Consider the following 18,520-nt stretch of genomic DNA (forward strand, 5'->3'; position numbering starts at 1 on the left):
TTCTTTTTCTTTCTTCACAATTCAAACGAGGAGGAGGAGGAGGAGGGGTGGTTGTTTATTTGGCAGGCAGAAGATTTCATTGAAAGTAAATATGCTGAATCGAAAGAGTTGCTGATTCATTCTTCTTCTGGCTCAGATTTCGCAGTAAGCAACTCCCCCAATCCGATCTCAACTCTTTGGGGGTTGTTGTTGTTCGTTCGTGTTATTGGGGGCATTTGTCATCATCGGCCATTATTCGAAGTTTCCAGCACAACAGAACAAACAAGTGCTTCTGCCTGTTTGATTTCTGTATGGTATAGGAATCCCGGGGTAAAATGATTCTTTCCATGTCGCCGTCAACGGTAACTAAGAGCTCTCTCGAGGAAATGCTGGAAGCGCTTCGCCGGAGGGATCATGACAACGAAAAGTCCAAGGATCTGCCACCGCCGCTGCCTGTTCGTCCGCCTTCCAAGGCTCGCCGTCCAGCTTCGCGGTGCCAACTGCCGATGGCTTTGGAGCTCGCCGCTGCTACCGCCTCATCCTCGCCGGCGAACTACTTGACTAGTCTTACTACCAACTCAGAGTCTACAAGACCACCCAAAATTGGTAATTTTGGGGGCGAAAATGACGAAGCGTTACTCGACGAGTCACCATGTGTTATGGTGATGGAGGAGAGGATGGGACAAAGCTCAGAGGAATCGCCGGATGAAACTCCGCCGACGGAGGACACTCCTTTGCTGCCAGAGTTTCAGGAATCTCAGTGGGAGAACCACTTCATTAATCAGGTATTATTGCCTGTCGTCATTATCTTTTGCTATTTTCTCATTCTAGCTAATGCATTCTCTTAGTCTAGCAGTTCAACCACTATAATTAATTTTGGCAAGTGATCCATTTAGAGTTAGTCCTTCAGCCGCTTACCATTTAGAGATCATGAAATGGTTAGTAATAGCTTCCAGCAAAACCTAGAAATGCTACTGCATTGAGTACTCAGACTATAATACTTAGTTGTTTCCTCTGATCTTAGTTTTTTTTTTCCCTGCAAACAACAATAATATCATTTCCTCAAACATGACGGTTTTTCCAAGGCTTTTTAAAGTAGAAAACTTTATTTCAGAATCTGCGGGTATGGTGTCCGCTTCCAAATGGGCAGTGGGAGTTGGGGAAGATATCATCAACTTCAGGAGGGAAGGCAAACATTTCGCTCTTAGATGAAACTGTGAGTCTCTAGATTCAGCATTTCTTTGTATCCTTATGAGGTGCTAAGTGAGTAATTTGATTAAGTGGGTCTTCCAAGTTATGGATTTGTATTATGCTTTCACTATAGGTTGTGGAGGTGTCGACAACAAAGTTATCACCTGCAAATCCAGATATCCTAGAAGGTGTGGACGATCTTGTGCAGCTCTGTTATGTGAACGAGGCATCAGTATTACACAACCTTCATAGCAGATATTCCAATGATATTATCTATGTATGCATCAATAGAACTCTCTCATCATGCTGAGATTTTCTCTCATCTTCTTAAATCCCTGGATTTCTGTTCTTTGACTTTTTTTGTTGTTCACACAGAACAAAGCAGGTCTTGTTTTGATAGCAATGAATCCCTTCAAACATATTGACTGCTATGGAGATGATTTCATAATAGCTTATAAGGATAAGATTTTTGACAAACCACACATTTATGCTACCACAGATACAGCTTACCGTGAAATGATGAGAGGTACTCTGCTAGGAGCAATCTTATTAGCAATTTTGTCTTGCCCTTACTGAATAATGCGCTTTTTTTATCTGATTATTATACACTTTATAATGCAGACAAAATCAATCAATCAATTATCATAAGGTTAGTTGAAGCATTTTATATACACTTTCTTCCAGACTTTAAGGCGGACTGTAAATGTCTTTGCTGTATTTTGGATTACAAAAGTTTGTTTTCTCGTGTGTGTAATTGATTTAAATATCATGCAGTGGGGAAAGTGGGGCTGGGAAAACGGAAACTGCAAAAGTTGCCATGCAATACTTGGCAGCTGTTGGCGGTGGCAATTGCGGGATGGAATCTGAAATTATACTGACGACGAGCTGTATCTTGGAAGCATTTGGGAATGCGAAAACATTGAGGAATAACAACTCCAGCAGATTTGTGAGGCTTCTATAATGAATTCAGATTCTACCCTTTTATAGTTAGAACTTTCACATATGTCAATATTATTTTTGCATCTTATTCTCGTATTAAATTAAAGCACTCACTACATAAATGTTCAAAATCAGAAATAATTGAGTCTAGCTTACAACTGGGATCCTTTGTTTAAGTTGACAATATAATTAACCCTTTTTTTCTGACGTGGCAGGGAAAGTTGACCGAAATACATTTTAGCGACACTGGAAAGATATGTGGAGCTGAGATCCAGACATGTAAGCACGTCTTATTTGAAAATCGAAGAAATGGATTTTAATTATATACTGAATGCATATCTAACTTGATTTATTCCATGACTTGTTGGTTGCTGCTTTATTCCTTACAATTTCATCCACCAGTTTTGCTTGACAAGGTAAGAATCTTCTGCATTGAATTGAAAGTTAACCAACATTTTAATATATAAAAAATGATGCTTAATAAACTAGTGTACTTTTGTGTAGTCAAGGGTTGTTCAGCTTGCTCGTGGAGAAAGGTCATACCACATCTTTTACCAACTGTGTTCTTGTACCTCGTCCAGTCTCAAAGGTTATTATCATTCTGTCATAATTTCAGTGAGAGCTTATAGAATTGTAATTTTAGAGATTATCACAAAAATGGCATCAATCGGTTCTCCCTTCAAGGGTATGAATCCCATTTATGAAGCCTGTAGATCAAATAAATTTGAGAAGTTTGTCTTTTGCCCCTTGAATTGTAATTTTAGAGATTATCACAAAACTGGCATCAATCGGTTCCTTCAAGGGTATGAATCCCATTTATGAAGCCTGTAGATCTAATAAATTTGAGAAGTTTGTCTTTTGCCCCTTGAACTTTTCCGAAAATAAACTAGAAGGCAAACAAAGGGTTTAGAATGATTGTTTTAAATTTTTCTGTATTGAAACAAAATAACGTAAGTGGCTCTGGGCTTAATTTTATTAATAAAAGACAGTCTTTTCTCAAAAAAAAAAAAATGGCAAGGCAAACTAGATGCCTAATAAGCTACATTATTCCTTGTTATTTAGCTAATTCTGCTGTTATATGTCTTACTGAGATGTGATTGTATTGCTTATTAACAAATCCTGGAAACTTGAGCGTCATCTATTTAATTTCTGGGGGTTTGCAGCTCAACTGAACCTCAAAACCGCAAGGGAGTACAACTATCTCAATCAGAGTGGGTGCATGGAAATTGATGATGTCAATGATGCTCAGAATTTTCAGATGCTTGTGGTATGTTACCAAATTCTACTTATACCCTTCAGAAATTTTCTGTACCAGTCTTATGCATAATCTTTCACAGGAAGCACTAGATACTCTTAAAATATCCAAAGAAGATCAAAACCATGCGTTCAAAATGATTGCCGCAATATTATGGCTTGGGAACATATCATTTCAAGTGACTGATAGTCGAGATCATGTAGAAGTGGTAGCTGATGAAGGTAAATCAAACTCTTTGATATGCTATTCATTCTTATACACTTGAGATGAATAGTAATAATAATAATCATGTATCTGGACAAGGGCTCATTTTTTCATTTATCAAGCAAGCAAATGCATGTAATTCAAACCTTTTTTCTTTTCGACATTTTTTAGTTTCGTGCAACTAAATCCATGTTTAACATAAATTCCTGTTGAAAGGGGTTGACACACTTCGTTTGCCTTTGTGTTGTAACTGTTTATGGAAATTTCCTAAAATTAGCTCGATATTTGTGTTAAATATGTAGTACTTAATGAAGTTGTTCAAAAAATTCATGCAAGAGAAAATTAAGCTTTTTTCACTTCCTTCACAGCCATTACCACGTCTGCTAAACTGATGGGCTGCAGTATCAGTGACCTCATGGTAGCTTTATCTACCTACAAAAGTCATGAGAGGAAGGATAAAAGTGTTGAGAAAAAATTAACAAAGCAGCAGGTGAGTCATTATAAAGATCTCATTTTGAAATACTTGTAACTTTTGTTTCTATATATGGCCTGATCCAGATAAGTAACAACCAATAAGCTATGAATCAGTTTCTTAATAAGTTTAATTTCCAAGAGTGTGTTTATTTGGTGCTTTTCCAGTCTTTTTCCTCTTTCAGCATTTATTTGATGCACATTTTCCCTTTATCCAGCACAATATTCTGCTTGATAAAAGAGACACGAGTTCCATCATATGAGCTTACTGATGCAATATGTTCTAACAGACCAAACCTGTTGTTTCATTTGTGTAGGCAATTGAAACAAGAGATGCTCTAGCAAAATTCGTATATGCAAGCTTGTTTGACTGGCTTGTTGAAACGATCAATAGTTCTCTTAAATTGGGAAAACAGTACACGTGGAGATCCATATGCATCCTAGATATGTGTGATTTTGAATTATTCAAGGTATGTAGCATGTATTTGTTGCTATATTATTTTCTGTCGCAATAGGGATAATTTCTATTTCTTTCATCTTTTATGATGTAGCATTTACCCATATCTTTTCCTTCTAAGCCCTTGTTTGATCTGTTTATTTGAGATTACCCAATATCCCATGGCCAATCCACTCATCAACCAATACCCTCGATTTTAAAAAACCATATTTAAAAGGGCAATATACTAATAGAAGCCCAAATAATCCGGTTATTTTAATGTGCACCTTAAACAAGGTTATTTTCCAATAACCTGGCAGTTATATAAATACTCCAAGGTCAAACAAGGCCTCATTCTTAGAGTAATAACTGTTCAGTCTTGGATGATGAATCTAATCAATATCGTTCTTATAATTTATTTTATGTTTTCAGGAATATGAATTGGATGGAACTGATTGGATGCATGAAGTAGAAGATTGCAATGATTGTCAAGAATGTCTGAAGCTCTTTGAGAAGGTTTTGTATCTTTTTATGTTCTTCTGGCCTTGCTCTCTAAATCCCTCCAAACTGATCTTTTAGATGATTTTGCTATATTTTAACTTTTATAAGTTGCTATAAATGGCAGATAGTGCTTACGAGTTTTGTTTTGGTAATTTCTGAATAAATTCAAGCCTTGTGGTATAGTGTTGTACTGTGTTTCTTTTTTCTGCAAACTGCTTATGAACGTTTCTTGCGTTCCACTCTCGATTTCAATAAAAAGTTGACATTTTTTCAAAAAAAAAATGTATTGTACTGTGTTTAAGGAACTATAGAGCAATAAAAATGAATGATGAAATTTTTGGGGGTTTGCCACTTCTGTTTATTCCTAGTTGCATTTTTTTTAAATGTCAACTTTTATTAAAAAGAGCGCAAGATGCGTTGAACGTTAAGTTGCATATTCTAATTATACTTTGCTTTGAATTGGGTAGTAAAGTAAATGTCTCTGTGTGCATGTTGCAGAAACCAATTGACCTATTATCTATGGTGGATGAGGAATCAAAATTGGCCAAAGCTATTCATCTTTCATTTACCACCAAGCTTAAACAACAACTAGAAAGCCTTCCTCACTTCACAGGAGAAAGAGATCAGGAAGTCATGATTCGCCATTATCCTGGAGAGGAGGTAAGGGGGGGATTAATTGAAATATTAGTTTATGTTGAAGAAACAACTAACCTGCTTGAACGGAATTTAATTGATCAATTTGATTGCAATTTTTTTGTGGCTATTAAATATTGCAGAATATGATTTGCTTGGTAGAATGACAATGATTTATGCTTTTGATTAAAGAATACGACTTGGTTGAAATCATTGTTTTTGCTGCATGATTTTATTTTAGGGGATATGTGACAAAAACGGATTGATGGAGAAGAATAAAGATTCACTACACAGTAGTAATATCCTCCAGCTGTTCATATCAAGCAGAAAGCAGCTCCTTAACCATCACCAGGAACCAGCTAGATCCTTAACCCACAAGCAAAGTGTTGGAATGAAACTGAAGGTAAATATTCTTTTGTGATCAGTTTGATTGAGAATAAAGGCATATACTTTTTAGATTCCATGGTTGCAATTTCATTTGGAATTTTTTTGCTTGTTTGTTTGACTTATAAATCATTTGCAGTGTGGATTGTTCAAGATAATACAAAAGTTGGAGAGCTCCACTTCACACATCATTTGTTGCATAAAACCAAATAATAAGCAACTGTCTGGCATCTTTGAAAAGGATCTTGTCCTAAAGCAACTAAGATGTGGTGGAGTTCTGGAGTTTGTTCGCATCTCAAAGTCGGGATATCCTTTTCAACTCACGCATCAAGAATTTGCAAGAAGGTGTAATGCAGCATCTATTTTAAGATTTATTTCTTCTTTGACGTCATTCTAAAAATATTTGGAACTTATTTCTCTCCTTTTTTTTTGCTTTAGGTACGGGTTTATACTTCATGAGGAAGACACTGCTTTTGAAGAAGATCCATTGAGCACATCAGTTGCCATTTTACAGCGTTTTGATGTTTTGCCTTGCATGTACCAAGTTAGCAGTACACAACTATATTTCAGAACAGGGCAGGTTAGTTAATTTTCCCTCCATCTGTTCACATTTGGAAACACTTTTGTTTTTTAATCTGGATCCAAATCTGACAAACAAACCGCAAATTAATTTCTGAATCTGGGTTTGACTTAATTCGGATACATCCGGTCTCCAAATGAAATCCCATCTGGATGAGATTTTTTTTTAAAATGTCAACTTTTATTAGAAAGAGCGCAAGATACGTTCAAACGTTACAACCGGATGAGAAATTTGAGTCAAAAGATTTTTTTCAAATGGAGCCATAGATTCTGTTACTCTTATGGTTGTGGATAATTTTCTCTCAATCCAACCTTGTGGCGCACGTGCATGCAGTTATAAAAAAGTCCATTGAACTTTATTATGCCACTCATTTTTACTTTAAAAATTATGCCAGCTCGTTAGTTCGTTGTAAACAAGGCATAAGTGACCCTCTATATCCATAATAAATTGAGGTTGTTAGCCAAAGAAGGGAATCCATCAATGAAGAATTAATCTTCACAATTTTTGAATACACTAATTTTTCACGTACTTTTCTTTTCTTGACTAAAGACTATCATTCCTGTAAAATGTTTGCATTGCATTCATAACTCTTTATAAATCCTTTTAATACAAGATGACCGTTTTAAAAATATATATCATTAAACTGCAAAAAGACGTAAATGTTACAACAATCATTGAATAGACTTGACCACTCCAGTGAAATCACTACAAGATTTGTCATGAATTATTTAAACAAGGGAAATATTATTTAGTAGATATTTCCCACTTTTTTTACCTTAAAATCACAAATGATGCTTTAAGGTTTCAAAGAGTCTTCATCACATTTTATGCTTTGATTATTAATCTTCAGGTGTTTATCTGTTGAACTTACTACAAGTGTGGCTTGTCTCCCGTAAGAAAACGCTCTCATTTTTATTACTGGTTGCAACAGATAACTGCATTAGAAAAAACGAAGAAACAAGTTTTGCAAGGCACATGTAAATTGCGGAAGCAGCTTCGTAGTCCTTGGATTCATCATAGCTTCGGTGAACTCAGAGAAGGGGTAATAACAATGCAATCATGTAAGTACTTACAGTAATGTACAGTTCAACTTTAAAACTTTATTTTGTTGGGTAGACCAGTCAAAAACAGGACTAAGTATTCAACAAGGAAATTATTATTACATGTGCTTTAATAACAAGTGTGTTAGATTTTAAGCTCAATAAATCACATCTTTTGCTATATATACTGTAACACACGAGATTTCCTATCACTATATTATATTATTCCTCAATTGTTCCATAACGGAGTATATGTTATTGCAGTTATTCGTGCAGAAAATGCTAGAGCAAAGTTCAATTCATTTAGAAAATCAAGAAAGGACTCTTGCAAGATACCATCCGAGCATCAGCTCGGGGCGACTATTTTACTACAATCTGGTAATAAAATAACTTACAACGCTTTTGTGACAAATCTGCAGTTTGATTCCGCAGAGGGAAGGTCTGAATCCTAGTCTTTCTATTATGTTGTAGTTACTCGTGGGTGGTTGGCTCGAAGGCATGTTAGCAACATGAAAGAGAACAACGATCGTGCTCATAAGAAACAAAAGCAACATAGGACTTCAGAGGATGAGGTAACGATCTTCATATTTCTTTACTATAATAAATATGATTCAACTGGGGGCAAATTGTTTCTATATACTCTATTTCTCTCAAACATGCTTACTGATGCTGCAGCAATGATCATACATTGCCCGTGTTGTTGGAATACAGTTTTTACAACAGACCCTTGATATAAGTAAATTTAGCAAAAAATAATTATTTGGAGGCCTTTATAATGAATGGATATAGCAAACAGTAACCATATATCTAAAATGATTATGTTGAACAGAGGCCGGAAGAGGAGTTTATTCAGGTGCTCCCTTCCGTTCTAGAAGATCTTGAAGCACGGGTTTCGGAGGCAGGAAAAATAGCAGAGCAGAAAGAGTGTGAAAATGTGGCATTAAGGAAGCAATTCCAGCAATCTGAAGCCAAATGGTTGGAGTACAAGGCAAAGATCAAATTAATGGAGGAGACTTGGAAAAGGAAGATGGTCTCCATGCAGGTAAGCTTGGGTGCAAGTATCTAAATTTTCTTAGCGCAGTTAAACGGAGATGATGGGAGAAACTAAAATTTGGTTAGAATGCTGAATGCAGATAGAATGCCCTTATTATAAGACTATTTGTAACGTAACGGGGCCTTGTTGTTTGATCTAGGGTTATTTGGGTAATAAAATAAAAAAGAGTATTTTGGTTGATGATGAGATGAGAAGACTAGAAGAGAGATGATAGTTAGAAACCCATATTTATAACTAGAATATTGATATGAACCTCCTCCTCCTTCCTCTATTAATAATTACAATATTATCTCGAGTGCAGGTCAGCCTTGATGCAGCGAAGAAGGCACGTGTTGGCGAGAAAACTGCCAAGCAGACTGGAAGTAGAGATGGTTATATGTCGCCACCAAACAACACTGAGGACGGCGGTTGTTCGTTGAATGGGTCTCAAAGTAGATGTACAATAAATGCACCGGTTAAATTTTCCAGCATTCTGAGGCTAGAAACAAACTGTGGAGTGAGCAGCACCGTGAGTCACTTGTCAAAAGAGTTTGAGCAAAGGAAACAGAATTTCAACGATGAAGCAAAGGCCGTGACAAATATGATTGTGCAGTCTCATCATCCTGACGTTGAAGAAGTACAGAAACTGAAAATGAAGTTTGAGACGTGGAAGAAAGAGTACAAGAATAGGTTAAGAGAGATGAAAAGAAAACTCATAAAGTCTGATATGGGAAGTTGCAAGAAGAAGTGGTGGGGATGGAGCAACAAATGATATCTTTTTTTTATATATATATTCTGTTAGTGATTGATGGAAGAAAGGATGAAGAACAAGAAGAGGCAGTCCAATTCCCTATCATTATTATTATTATTATTACAAATATTGTTGTTGTTGTAGTAATCCATCACACATAACATCCCTGTCTGTTGTTGTTAATGTTCAATGAAGAAGAATCCTACTTCTTTAAGAGTGAGAATATATATATATATATATATATATATATATATATATGGTAGAGAAATGTAAATTAGCCTCTCCAGATCGATCCTCTTATTAGGGATAATATATATATATACTATTTATAATCAAGCTTGTCAGCTTTAGAATCTTCTCTTTCAGATATCAGATAATCCTAATTAAATATTCATTGCCATTCTATTTCTACCTAAATACACCCTCTATTTCTATCTAAAACATCCAAAAGAATTTGTTTTGTTTAATTAGTGAAAGTTGCATTGTTGGGTGGTTATAATCCAAATATTGATACTTGTACTTGTCCATCCATCCATTCATCCCAATCTTCCTTCAACCACGGTTTCAAGTTCCCATTGAAATGCTATGCAGGAAAGCTCCCTTCTCCATCACCTGCCAGTACTGCGACATTCATTCGTATATCCCAATCCCCCCAAGTTCAACACATGCCAAAAGGCTCGGTGGTCAAGCCATAGAATGAATGTCTGTCAACAGCCCCAGAGGATAGCGTTCCCAACTTCCACAATGTTCTATCGGATCTCGTTCTTCTCCTGCTGCCAGTAATGGTAAATTCCCGTCACATTCCTTTTCCTCCACTCAATCAGATCGAAAACATATTCATTCCAAACGCCCATCCGGATCAAAATGCGCCGCCGCCGCCCGTATTAGCGGGTGGGTGGTACCTATGGAACGTCTCTGTACAGGTCTCCACCGCCCCCGTTTACATTTCCATTCAAATGAACAGTCAAGAAACACCACCTTTTCAAGAGCCGGGAAAACTTCTGGAATGTAGAATCTGAGGTGGTTGAGCATGGACAGATACTTGGGATTTCGGAACTTGATCGGGGGGATGTGCTTTGAGGTAAGTTGTTATTGAAGGGACTGGATTGTATGTACCCTTGAGGTTCATTAACATATATATATATATAGGAAAAAAGCTCACTTAAACGTATGTATTTGTACAACTAGCTCATTTAGACGTATGTACTAATAAAAGATCATTTAAACATACGTACTATCAAAAATTGGCTTATTTAGCCTCTTTTAGTAACCATGATTAACTTTTATTTTTAAATTTATATATTTATTAATTAAATATTAATATATTTTCTCTCTCATTCTTTTTCATTAATTAAACCAGGTAATTTATTTTATTCTTAATTTTTTTATTATTTTAATATTAATTTCTCTTTTATATGTTATCTTCCATTTTTTATTAGTTTTTATTTCTCATATTGTTTAAATTCTCATTTTTGAAAAATATTTAACAACTTATTTATAAATTTTATGTTTTACTATAATATTTTTTTAATGAATTTTTTTTATTTAATTTAATATAAATAAAAATGAAATTAATACTTTTTTATTTAATTTTTATTCACGACTTATAGTAGTAGTAAGTGCATTGTTTTGTCTAATATTTGATTATTACTCTTTTGATTTGATAAATGAGTTTTTATTATTATCCAATTTTTAATTCTTAATTAATTTATTTTTGTGTTGAAGAATTTTTATTGTTGAAAAAATTTTCATTATTGAAAGGATTTTCATTGTTATATTCAATCATTGATACCAAACAATTTTAAAATAATTAATAATTTATGTGAATATAAGAAAAAAAATATAAAAAAGAAGAAAAAATATAAAGTTAAAATAATTAATAATGAATGTTCATATATATATATATATAATAAAATTAAAATAATCAATTCTAAATGCTCATATAAAAAAAATAAAAAAAATAGAAGATTCATTTATTACTAATAAATGAAAAGAAGGAGAGAGAAAATATATTAATACTTAATTAATAAATATATAAATTTAAAAATAAAAGTTAACCATGGTTATTAAAAGAGGCTAAATGAGCCAATTTTGGATAGTACATACGTTTAAATGACCTTTTATTAGTACATACGTCTAAGTGAGCTAGTTGTACAAGTACATAGTTGTACAAGTATATATATAGTGGGAGTTGGTGGTGGGCTTGATAAAGTAAGAGTGCCATGTCTCGAATTGCAGTAGTGAAGGGAGGAGAAAAATATCATGCGTCTGTCTTCTTCTTCTTCTTAAAAGAAAAAGATTTTATGAAATCTTTTTAATTATTTATTTAAAATGAATTATAAAAAATTAATAATATTTTGACTCTGGAGGATTAGTGTGTTGTTGTTGTTAAACAATTATTAATTTTTATAATAAATATATGCTGTTAACAACATTCAAGTATAATACAATGAATGAACGAATGAAGCTTAATAATAATAATTGATTGACAGGAGACAAGAACATAAAATAAAATTTGAGGAAATTTTCAATCTATATATATATATATATATTATTTGTATAATTTCTTCTCCAGATAAAATAAATATATACAAATAAGGAGAGGAGAGGAGGGGAGGGTAGCAAGCAGCAAGCAAGTTAACAACATTGATTTGATGATATGAAAAGTAGGGGCAGACAGGCAGGCAGGCAGGCAGGCAGCCTCATCTGATCTGATCTGATCGTTCTTTTATGTGGTTCTCTTATTATTATTATTATTACTACTACTACACAGAATCTACACCTTCAACCTGTTGCCTTGCTAGGTATTTCTCCCTTCGTTCTTTCTATATATATATATATATATATAAAGATCAATTAAACATGAATTGAATAATCACATCATTTTCAAATTAACAAACAATTGCTTACCCATTCGTCTATAATAAGGCCATCCCCTCCTCCTCCTCGGACTGGTGGAGGAGGATTTGTGTCCACCAAATGAGGTGGTTTCTTGTGTGCTTCAACAGCAGCCTCTGCCTCTGCCAGCTGCCTTTTTAACTTCTCCATTGCCTACAACAACAACAACAACAACCACTAAGTAACTAACTACCTTTTCTAATTAATTGCTTTTACTTACAGGACCAGGCCGCTCTACATCCATGAACACCACACGCAATATCCTCTCTACAGTTACATCATCTTTTTGCTCCTCAAACTGCACACACACACACACTCAGATACATGTGTCCCGGAGATTAACATGAGGAGGCGGCAACTAAATCAAGCATGACAATAACAAAATAAGATTGGAAATAAGCACAGTGTATCTAATTAATTAAGTTGAATGTTACTTTTGAAAAAAGCTAACAAAAATTTCCAGCTACAGATGTTTGTAGAATTGGAAATGTCAGAATAATGAGACAAGTCTTCCAATTGGCACTATATATATCTTTTTCTAAAGTGAGAGAAGAAGCATATTGAAGGCAATCTCAAGAAATATATCTCTTCTCTTCTCTTCTTCTTACAGCTCATATATTATTTATTAAGCTAGCTAGAGATGACGACAAGTTTTAGCATATGTTTGGCTCCATGTTCTCTTATTTTTAATTAATTAATCAATCAATCATAACATGAAAAATTGGGCTGTCAGTCACACCACCTACCTTGTTGTTGTAAAGCAAATGAAATACCAATTATTTATGGCTAACTAATTATGGAGAGGAGAAGAAGCATTTATATAACTTACCAGCTCGGGTATATACTCAATCCCTTGTTTGACTTTTAGACTCATGATCTTAAACTTGGCCTTGCTTTTCTGAGTTAATGGTTTTTCATTGTTCTCTGGATGCTCCACATATTTGAACACTTTGAAATCAGAACGAACAAAGTGAGGTTACAACATTGTGTTGTGTGGATGCCAGAAGCAAGAAGAAGAAGAGTCATATAAGAAAGAAGCAGAATGCTAGTTGTTAGTTACCTGTTGCAATAATGCTTTCTCGAGGAGCAAGGATGCCTCCAGGCGGTCGCATATAACTGCTCTTTGGGGCTGTTGTTTGAAACTAGAGTAGAACATCATAAATAAGAAGAATATGTTTATTTAACAAGAGAAGAGAAGAGCAGAGCAGAGCAGAGTATTCAAAGAAAGCTATTAGTGTTGATTGATTGATACAAAGTAGTTATAACAATTGAAAAAAAGAAGAGAGATGAAACCTTGAAAGCCACATGAGACTTGCTGCTGGTGTTCTTAATCCTAACAGCACTTCTCACCTGCTTTCCCGGTTCATCTTCATGTCAACACAGGACAAGAAGCACAAATCAGAATACAGGAAAATCCTTAAGCATTAGCAGCAGCAGCATGATATTGATGAATGAATGAATTAATTAATTAATTTAAGAAGTCGTAATAAAGACAAGAAAGAACGCACAGGGAAAGTATAGATTGGTAGCCGGATCGAGACGGAGGCGACGCCTTGATGGAAGAAACGGTCTGGCAAGTGATAAAAGAGAATTGGAAGATGGAAGAGCAGCGTTTTCAATTCGAGTGTGGCTGCTAGTGCTAGTATGTATGTTGTGTGCAGCAGCAGCAGCAGCAGCATCAGAAGAAGAAGAAGAAGGTGACTGCCATAAGGGACAGAACCTCCACATCTTCTTCCTCACCCTCTCGGAGTGAGATTTCCGAGGGTCAGCAGCAACAGCAGCCACGGACATATAGAGAGATTTTGACACTGTTATCTCTCTCTCCTCAACACTAGTAATTATTAGCACTCAGGCAAGGCAACGTGAATCAAGCTCTGGTCCAGCCAATTTTGGAGGAAGAAGACGACGACGATAGATTTTCGGTGCAATCCTCTCGGAATTCAGATCGGCCCTTCCATTTGTATCTCTTCTTGCCAGTTTCTTCTTCTATCTACGACTTCTTAAATATATATATTCTCAAATTATTAAATATCAAAGTATTGACGTCCGGTCCGTCCGTCCACGGTTCACGTTTCTGAATTTGAGGAATTCAGTTCAGTTCCGTTCCGTTCCCACTCAATGAATTAATTCTCTTTTTTTCGCCAAACTAATTCACTTGAATCCTATTTAATTATTATGCAAATAAATTCGAAATCAAAAAAAAAAATCTACATCTCTCAAGTTTCACTTGAATATATATATATATATATTTAATACGTCCGTTAATGACGGTGCCGTATAACTTATTAGGCCTTGAAACGTTATTTATATTCTCACTGTCATGCACTTGTTTATACTACATATATATATATATAGTATACTCATTTTCTATATTCTCTTTTACAATATACATGTATATATGCTTACCACATTTAATACCAACTCATTTATCGCTAAAAACAATTCAAAATAAATAAATCTTATATTTATAATATTCTTTCAAAAATATATTTACATTTTTATTTTAAATTATTTAATTAATAATTCAATATATTAATATTATACTTATTTAGTTACTCATTATTATGTCCAAATTTATATTTATATTTATTTTCATTTTTATATAATATATTATTTGTTAATAATAACATACTATCCTTAAAAGTATATATAATTACATGTTGTTCTTTTATATACATTTATTTTTAGAAATAAAGATAAATAAATTCATTATGCCATACATTTACATTTTATTTAAATTGAGTTTAAGATTATTAAAAATTATTTCATTCATATATATTTATATAAATTTGTATCTATATACATATAAATACAAATTTATTTTTTAATAAGAATATTAAAATTATATTTAATATGTTATTTAATTGATATATATTTAATTGATATAGGTTATTGTAACCCCAGGAATCGCTCCCCATGTAGTTTAGAACGTGTCATGGACAAGTCACAATAAGGGAATATCGCGGGGTGGCTCGAAGTTCGATGCGTTTCAACCTTGGTTTGCGTGTCAGACGTCTTTTAAAATTAAACATTTAATTTTTAAATTTTTTTTAAAATATCAAAATCTTTAAAATTAATCATGTAAAAATAATTCATTTTGTTCAAATTTTAATAATCTAGGGCCAAATAATAATTTAACCAAAACCCAGTTTAAATTAATCAAACATAACTAATTTAATAGATTATTTATTTTAAAATCAGTCGTCAAATTATTTTAGAAAAATCAATAAAAGGTACGTGTATAAACGCTTTTTATACTAGAGTTTCTTTAGGGGGTCGTATATTGGCTACGCTCGGGAAAGAGTTTTCGCGCTATGTTCTCCGCGTCCGTCAAATGACGGTTTTAAATTTTAAAATAAAAAATTATGGTTATTTCAAGGATTATTTATAACATTTATTTTCTTAAATTAGTAGGTCGAGGGTCCTAAGCAATGATAGGTTTAGATTGCGTAAATAATTGTGAAAAACTATTTAAAAGGGCGTACCTAAGATTGCATTGATATTATACTAAGTAAAACCCTGAAAAATATTAGAAAAGTGTTAGAATTTAAAAAATAATTTTCAAATGGGGCCTTAGCCAAAATATTAGTTTAGAAAATATTCTGAAAATATTTAAATATTATTTTCTCACCTTTCGGGATTATTTGAAAATGGATTGGGGTTCGAAAATTACAAAAATAATTTTGGATTTTAAAAAGTGGAACCAAACAGGCCTTAGGACCGAAGTCCTAAGGTCTGAGTCTGGTTTTGGTGATCTAGGCTCAGACGAGCTCAACCTAGACTGGAGTGGTCTAGACTAGGGCTCGGGAGCATGGGTCTGTGGGTCTGAAGGGTTCGGTCTTGGGTTTGGGAGGCTCGGTCCCGAACTCGGACTACTCGATCCTAGACTTGGGAGGCTCGGTCCCGAGTTTAGTTTACTGGTCTGATATTTCGATCCTAGGGTTATAAGTACTCGTTCATAGGGTTTAGAGGTAATCGGTCCTAAACTAAGTAGTTCTCGGTCCTATGTTAAGAGGAGGTTCGGTCCTAGACTAGGAGGTTCTCAGTCCTAGGTTTAGAGGAGACTCGGTCCTAGGTTAGAAAAATCGGTCTTAGACTAAAGGAAGTGCTCGGTCCTTCCTCAAGAATATCGGTCATAATCATCTGTCATAGCTCAAGAACATCGGTATTGAATCTCGGTCCTAACTCAAAAACACTAGTCATCGGTTTCGGTCCTGACTACAGAACATTGATCCTTGGTTTCGGTTCAATTTCTTGGTCCCAGTTCTACATGACTCGGTCGTCGGGGACTGAGTGTTCTTGATTTGTTCAAAAATTTCAGAAGCCATAACTTTTGATACAGGTAATTGAATCATGATATGTAAATTGTAGATGGTTCATGTGATTATATAGAACAAAAACCCTAACCCTAATCACGATCAATCGATCTTTACAAAGATCAATTTTTAAAACTATTTTTATGTCAAAATTTGGGAGTCATTTTAAGGTCTGATTTTTGTTCTATTAGTTTTGAAATGATGAATATATAGTTGAAGACAACCAAAACAAGAACATCATAACATCACTGTAATAGTTTTTGAAGATGAAATCAAAATCCATTTTTTTCAAAAACACAGTTGGATCAAATATGATCGAAATAATGTTACAGTCATCTGGAAATCATCCTAACATGTTTAGCAACTATTTGAATAAAAACAATATTAAAACTCAAGAACATTAATTTTTAAAAATCTAGAATTTCAATTCAAATTTTCGTTTTTTTAGTTTAAGCTTGATTTGATCGAATCTCTTTCAATAGAAAGTTCATATAACATTTAGGAATTGATTCTAAACAAAGAAAATACATAATTAAACTCTAGAACATATCAAACCAATCAAACTTAGAAAATTTCAACTTTCAATTACAAACTGAAATTCAAAGGACTTGAATGCTTACAAATAGTTGGAAAACACTCCTTAGATGTATTGGAAATTTTCAGAAGCCTGGATCAAGTGTTTGATCGCCGGAGATGGTTTTTACATAACCAGTTTTGGCCGGAATCTGAATTCTTTGATTTCTATTGTAATATGAGATGTTTGTTTGATGGACTGATAAAATTATGTCAATTATTTTTAATTTCTAAGTATTTTGTTGTATTTATTTAATTTTTATAAGTCATAAATTATGCCTAATTTATATTTAAAATCCTAATTAAATAATTTCAATCCCTCATTGAAATTCAAAATTTTAACATTAAATTATTTTTGAATATTTATTTATTTTTTTTAAATAGAGTTTAATTAACACTATAATTAATTCTAATTTGATCTTTAATTTCATTTTGAATTATTTTGAATTAAAATTTTTTAAAATATTATTTTAATATTATTATAATATATATATATAATAAATACTGTAAAAATTTATAAGTATATGTTTCGTTTAAAAAAATTCTTTAACAATAAATATAATTATAAAATAACTTTATCCATCTTTTATTTTCTTATAACTTATTATTATCTGAGTGGGTAAAGATATAATTGTTTATATATATATATATATATATTAATTAAATAAGTGCTTATTACATATGTAAATAATATATTTTTAATTATTTATTTAGAAAGTTAACTCAAATAATTCTTCATAAGACTATAACTATTTATTTTCAAATAGTATTGTTTGATTAGTTTTTTCACATTAGTTATGTTTTTTATTTTATTTTAAAATATATTAGTTAATAATTTTTATTCGATTGTTCATAATATTTTTTTTATCAATAAAAGGCTCATTTCTTTAAAAATTAAAATACTAAAATGTATATATATTATTTTTCTTATAAAATTTATTAAGTACAAAAAATATTAGTCTGTTAAGTCAAATAATTAGTTAATTTATCAAATAATATTTCTCAAAATAATATATTATCTTATGTAACACTATATCAAACTAACCGTAATATTAAGATTTGGAATTAAAAAAACAATACTATTATTTATTTTGCTAATAAAAAATAAAACTATTTAGTTGGGCATTTAGATTATTATGTCGGCGGCGAAGTTAGTTGTTGAGGATATTGTTTGGTTGAAAAGTATTAATTAATTAATTAATTAATTAGTAGGTCTGAGTATTTATTATGACTTCACCAACAACTTGTGTGATTGACTGAGATGAGAGAAGAGTCAATTTACTTACTAAATTTGCATTTATTTAAATTTCGGGTAACAATTTATTTAAGCCTAGTT

General features: G+C 33.0%; 2 protein-coding genes across 2 annotated transcripts; one reads left to right on the forward strand and one right to left on the reverse strand.

Annotated features, from left to right (window-relative positions):
* Positions 1 to 39: 39 nt before the first annotated feature.
* LOC124944551 (myosin-2-like) lies at positions 40 to 9,611 on the forward strand. The gene is made up of 23 exons (XM_047484835.1): positions 40 to 764; positions 1,094 to 1,195; positions 1,304 to 1,447; positions 1,546 to 1,696; positions 1,792 to 1,819; positions 1,945 to 2,116; positions 2,325 to 2,388; positions 2,512 to 2,525; positions 2,614 to 2,698; positions 3,273 to 3,376; positions 3,447 to 3,585; positions 3,937 to 4,058; positions 4,357 to 4,509; positions 4,908 to 4,991; positions 5,475 to 5,636; positions 5,851 to 6,012; positions 6,133 to 6,338; positions 6,432 to 6,573; positions 7,505 to 7,634; positions 7,878 to 7,991; positions 8,085 to 8,185; positions 8,443 to 8,655; positions 8,969 to 9,611. Exons 1-23 carry the CDS (start codon positions 315 to 317, stop codon positions 9,416 to 9,418), a joined length of 3,492 nt encoding a protein of 1,163 aa, XP_047340791.1. The 5' UTR covers positions 40 to 314; the 3' UTR covers positions 9,419 to 9,611.
* Positions 9,612 to 11,888: 2,277 nt separating this feature from the next.
* On the reverse strand, positions 11,889 to 14,283 carry LOC124945918 (vesicle-associated protein 4-1-like). The gene is made up of 7 exons (XM_047486444.1): positions 13,804 to 14,283; positions 13,589 to 13,662; positions 13,356 to 13,437; positions 13,125 to 13,243; positions 12,516 to 12,593; positions 12,308 to 12,448; positions 11,889 to 12,222 (listed from the first exon to the last, which is right to left on the reverse strand). Exons 1-7 carry the CDS (start codon positions 14,084 to 14,086, stop codon positions 12,163 to 12,165), a joined length of 837 nt encoding a protein of 278 aa, XP_047342400.1. The 5' UTR covers positions 14,087 to 14,283; the 3' UTR covers positions 11,889 to 12,162.
* Between the last annotated feature and the right edge of the window lie 4,237 nt (positions 14,284 to 18,520).

Source organism: Impatiens glandulifera, chromosome 7 (assembly GCF_907164915.1).
Source record: "Impatiens glandulifera chromosome 7, dImpGla2.1, whole genome shotgun sequence".
Lineage (NCBI taxonomy): Eukaryota > Viridiplantae > Streptophyta > Magnoliopsida > Ericales > Balsaminaceae > Impatiens > Impatiens glandulifera.

Excerpts from the sequence above, each read along its gene's own strand:
- LOC124944551 (XM_047484835.1), top strand. The coding sequence starts at position 315 with ATGATTCTTTCCATGTCGCCGTCAACGGTAACTAAGAGCTCTCTCGAG. Across the intron at positions 5,637-5,850 it reads GCCATTATCCTGGAGAGGAG|GGGATATGTGACAAAAACGG; the intron begins GTAAGGGGGGGA and ends ATTTTATTTTAG. Across the intron at positions 7,992-8,084 it reads GACTATTTTACTACAATCTG|TTACTCGTGGGTGGTTGGCT; the intron begins GTAATAAAATAA and ends ATTATGTTGTAG.
- LOC124945918 (XM_047486444.1), bottom strand. The coding sequence starts at position 14,086 with ATGTCCGTGGCTGCTGTTGCTGCTGACCCTCGGAAATCTCACTCCGAG. Across the intron at positions 13,663-13,803 it reads TACCAATCTATACTTTCCCT|ATGAACCGGGAAAGCAGGTG; the intron begins GTGCGTTCTTTC and ends GTTGACATGAAG. Across the intron at positions 12,594-13,124 it reads TTGAGTATATACCCGAGCTG|TTTGAGGAGCAAAAAGATGA; the intron begins GTAAGTTATATA and ends GTGTGTGTGCAG.